Consider the following 4,244-nt stretch of genomic DNA (forward strand, 5'->3'; position numbering starts at 1 on the left):
GCTGCTGCGACGATGTTGTGGGTTGTATAGTAATGCATAATATGGCGTTAATATGATCCTGATATCTATGACTTGTGCAAATTAAGTTGAAACAATTTGTGAACTTACGTTAACAATTAACCTTCTTAAAAGCCATTATATATAAACCAACTATCATTGAGTTCATTCAAGCTTATATGAAGGTTTCGTTTATTGTTCTCTTCATTATGACCAAATAAACTCACATCAAAATGATGATTAACAAAAGAATGGAGAAAAAACAAAAGACAAACACGAAGCATATCATCAAATTGCAACGATCAGCTCATATAAGTCTCGCCAGACCAGCTAAACATTGCTGGCGGAGACACATTGTTAGAAACTTTGTCTGCAGATTCATTAATGGCATAAAAAAGAACCCCATTAATGGAATCACAGTTAGAGTTTGAACTTCTAAACCTCTCTGGAATTCCAACTTGCTCTCTTAAAAGTAGCCAAAGTTTAAATAAGTTGAGTCAATCTAGGATAAGAAATATAAAGAAGTAAAAGAATATGAGCTAAAAGAGAAGTCAAAACCCAAATCCAATGCAAGGGTGAGTGCATTTGTGATTGGTTCGGAAGGGACAGTTGGATGAATAAATTGCTTGTACATTGGCAGATGAGCCTCATTTACTCATCCACGCGTGACAGTTGGGTTTTATTTTTATAATGGCTAACTCTGGCTTACTCCTATATATATATATATATATTGCTCACTTATTGTAGTACTGCGTCGTGTGAGCTGAGTTTTGGTTAAGGTTTTTAGGTAGCAATGGGTGTTTTGAACCGCTTTGTTTTGATTGCTGTGTTGTACATTCTTGTTGTGGATAGTTTTGGGGTGGCTGATCATGGAGTTAGTGGAGTTGATGATAAAAAGCGTTTGATACGTCGTCCATTTTTGTTCAAAGCCAAGGGAGGAGGTCTAGGACGTGGTATATATAAGAAGGGTTTTAGGCATGGCATTGGTGGTGGTCTAGGTGGTGGTTTTGGTGGTGGTGGAGGCACTGGTGGAGGAGGTGGTTTAGGTGGGGGTGCTGGTGGAGGCTTTGGTGGTGGTGGAGGGCTAGGTGGCGGTGGTGGTCTTGGGGGTGGTGGGGGAGGAGGATTAGGTGGTGGAGGAGGTCTTGGGGGTGGTGGAGGCCTAGGTGGTGGTGCGGGAGGAGGATTAGGTGGTGGAGGTGGTCTTGGTGGAGGTGCTGGTGGTGGAGTTGGTGGAGGCCTGGGTGGTGGTGCGGGAGGAGGATTAGGTGGTGGAGGTGGTGTTGGTGTTGGTGGGGGTGCAGGTGGTGGATTGGGTGGTGACCACAAGCTTGGAGGAGCAGGAGGAGGATTGGGCGGTGGTGGAGGACTTGGCAGTGGCCATGGGCTGGGTGGAGGTGCAGGAGGTGGATTGGGTGGTGGTGGAGGACTTGGCGGTGGCCATGGGCTGGGTGGGGGTGCAGGAGGTGGGTTGGGTGGTGGTGGAGGACTCGGTGGGGGCCATGGGCTTGGTGGAGGTGCAGGAGGTGGACTAGGAGGGGGTGGAGGACTAGGTGGTGGCCAAGGGCTGGGAGGTGGAGGCGGATTAGGTGGTGGTGCAGGTGGTGGAGCTGGAGGAGGGCTTGGTGGAGGTGGTGGTGCTGGAGGAGGAGCTGGAGGAGGGCTCGGTGGAGTTGGTGGTGGTGGTGGTGGTGGAGGTTTTGGAGGTGGAGGAGGATTTGGTGGTGGTGGTGGAGTTGGGGGAGGATTTGGAGTTGGTGGTGGATTTGGCAAAGGTGGAGGACTTGGTGGAGGGCTTGGGGCTGGTGGGGGTGGGGGTGGGGGTGGCCTCGGTGGAGGTGGAGGTGGGGGAGGGGGTGCTGGCTTTGGCGGCGGAGCTGGCTTTGGTGCTGGCGGTGGAGGTGGACACTAGTAATACACATTGCGTGAATAATATCTCAAAGTACTTAAAAGTCCTAATCATTTCACTCCAAATATCCAGCTTCCTGTTTATGATTTTTGTTTTCCCTTTTTGTTTAATGAAGTGTTATATTAAGGATTAATTTGTTTGCTGATTTGCCATCGTAAAGTCTTTTTTCCTTTGTTCAGAAAACTAGTGGTAATGTCATTGTTGAAATATAAATTGTGTTATCTTATAGTGCATGCATGCGTATCAAAATTAAGCACATTGTAAGATGGATATGTTATCTAATGCAAATAAAATTGTACTTTACAATCTGGTTTTCTTTGTACGTAAACATTGCTTAAATAATTGTAGACATATATAAAGATGAAAGTCAAAAAGCAGAAACCAACACAGTGGAGTGGAAATTAAATTGTTGCATGGAATTGACATGTGATGCATATAAATTAATGGCATGAAACCTCACATTTATTTTTTTGTTCAATAATGGACTACACTGCCTCCCCTACCTAGCTACCACATTTACTTTTACAAGTATGGTAGAATCATTGTTGATCTTTCCCTCCATTAAATTAATGTTTGAACAAAAATCCATTCAATAAATGCCCACAGTTGGTTACCTTTTATTGTTAATGGTAGATGTTTTACATAATTTGCCTTTCATCAATCTTCACTCACATTTGAATTATACATAGAGTGTTTTTTTTCCTTGTTGGATATCTTTGTATGATCAAATAATCAAAGAACAGTTATGAGATAAGCAAACAAAGCAGGTTATAAAAACTAAAAGGGATTTTTGTTTCTCACAAGTTTTATAATGGAGAAAAGGTTGCAAACATCTTTTTTAATGCAAAGAATCATATAACGTACGTTTGTGGCAATCATCTAACTAAAATAAGATAAGTATTAAAAAGGGTAAGGTGTAATTTGAGTAATTTTATGTTTTCATCATTAAATTTTTTATTTTTAAAAATTATTATATAATTATTAATGTTATTCATTAATTGTATTATAAGTCAATAACTTGTATTAATGATTTAATGCTAAGTTGATGTGTTATATTATTTGAATGGAACAAGTTGAGCTGAACTGAACATCACGGTGGCAGTTTAAAAGGTTTGTAGTATTTTCCAAAATAGTTTTTTTTTTCTTTATCTATGCACTCTTTGAAAATTGAATGTTTTTAAAAATAAAGTTATAGGTATTAAAATTAAAAATTGTGAAGTTATACAATATTTTAATATATTTAGGAATTCTATTATTAGCCGTGATTAATTTTTTCGTTATAAATTTTTTTTAAAAAGATAAACAATTATTGATGAAATATATTTATTGTGAGTGGAGATTAAACTTATAACTAAATCATTAAGGAATAAGATGGGCTATTAAACTTCCAAATCATTAAAGGATAAGGTCAGCCTGTCGTTATATATATCTATTTTCCCATGACAAACTATAGGTCGATGTTTAGAAATGTGATCCTTGGCCTTGTCTCTTCCATCTCTACTTTTTTCTTAACCTCAAACCGCAGGTGAAAAACTTAGCTGCCTCCATTACCGTCGTTGACATCACCATTTTCCATCCCAGCTTACTATAAAACCGCTCTTTTCTTCCTTCGGACCTTGTTCCTTAGATTTCCTTAAAATGATCCAAAATCCTACAAAACAAAACCCTAAACCCGCAACCTTTATTAGTCTCGATCTCCTTTTTCGCCCGTTGATGTAGCCTAATTTTTTGGTAAGTTGTTTACTCATTGGTGGCCACCTTCTCACTATTTCGATTATCCAACCGTTGTCTGGAGCTCGCTGACTGGACCTTGACCAATGGTAAGATGCTTCCTTTTCCGACTCGTCTGAAAAACTTTTCTTTTTTTAATATTTGGTCGATTTTGATGCTCTTTTATTTTTCTCTGTTGCAGGTTTTGCTCGTGGGTTTTGGAAGAGGGGAGCTTCTTCTCTTTTGGTTTTTGATAGGGTTTGAGTATGATTGGTGGTTGATTTTTTCGAGTTTAGGGTTTAGATGCAGAGGGAGTTGAGGGTTGAGGTTTACGGGTTGTGATTTTTTGGCGATTGGTGGTGGCTTCGGAAGGTGTCTAGGTTAGGGACCGGGCAACATTGGTGTTGTGGTTAATTTAGGCTTGGTCTATGGGTTTCTCGGTGTTTGTGGTGGATGAGAGTCGGTGAAGAAGGTAGTGTTGTTGGAAGTTGCAATGGAGGATTGGTTGGGTCGTGCGAGGGTGGTAGTTTAGGGTGGCTTCAATGGTGTTGTCAATGTAAATGGTAGTGGAGGTTTCTGGTTCACCCAGAGAGATGAAAAGAAAATGAAGGATTTGTTGTTGTTTTTC

At 40.6% G+C, this 4,244-nt stretch overlaps 1 protein-coding gene and 1 long non-coding RNA gene across 2 annotated transcripts; both read left to right on the forward strand.

Moving 5' to 3' along the window:
- Nucleotides 1-790: 790 nt before the first annotated feature.
- Nucleotides 791-1,909, forward strand: LOC107915463 (glycine-rich cell wall structural protein). The gene has a single exon (XM_016844622.2). It carries the CDS (start codon nt 791-793, stop codon nt 1,907-1,909), a length of 1,119 nt encoding a protein of 372 aa, XP_016700111.2.
- Nucleotides 1,910-3,207: 1,298 nt separating this feature from the next.
- On the forward strand, nt 3,208-4,244 carry LOC121222205 (uncharacterized). The gene is made up of 2 exons (XR_005919309.1): nt 3,208-3,726; nt 3,819-4,244. It is a non-coding gene; the product is annotated as an uncharacterized lncRNA (long non-coding RNA).

Source organism: Gossypium hirsutum, chromosome D10 (assembly GCF_007990345.1).
Source record: "Gossypium hirsutum isolate 1008001.06 chromosome D10, Gossypium_hirsutum_v2.1, whole genome shotgun sequence".
Lineage (NCBI taxonomy): Eukaryota > Viridiplantae > Streptophyta > Magnoliopsida > Malvales > Malvaceae > Gossypium > Gossypium hirsutum.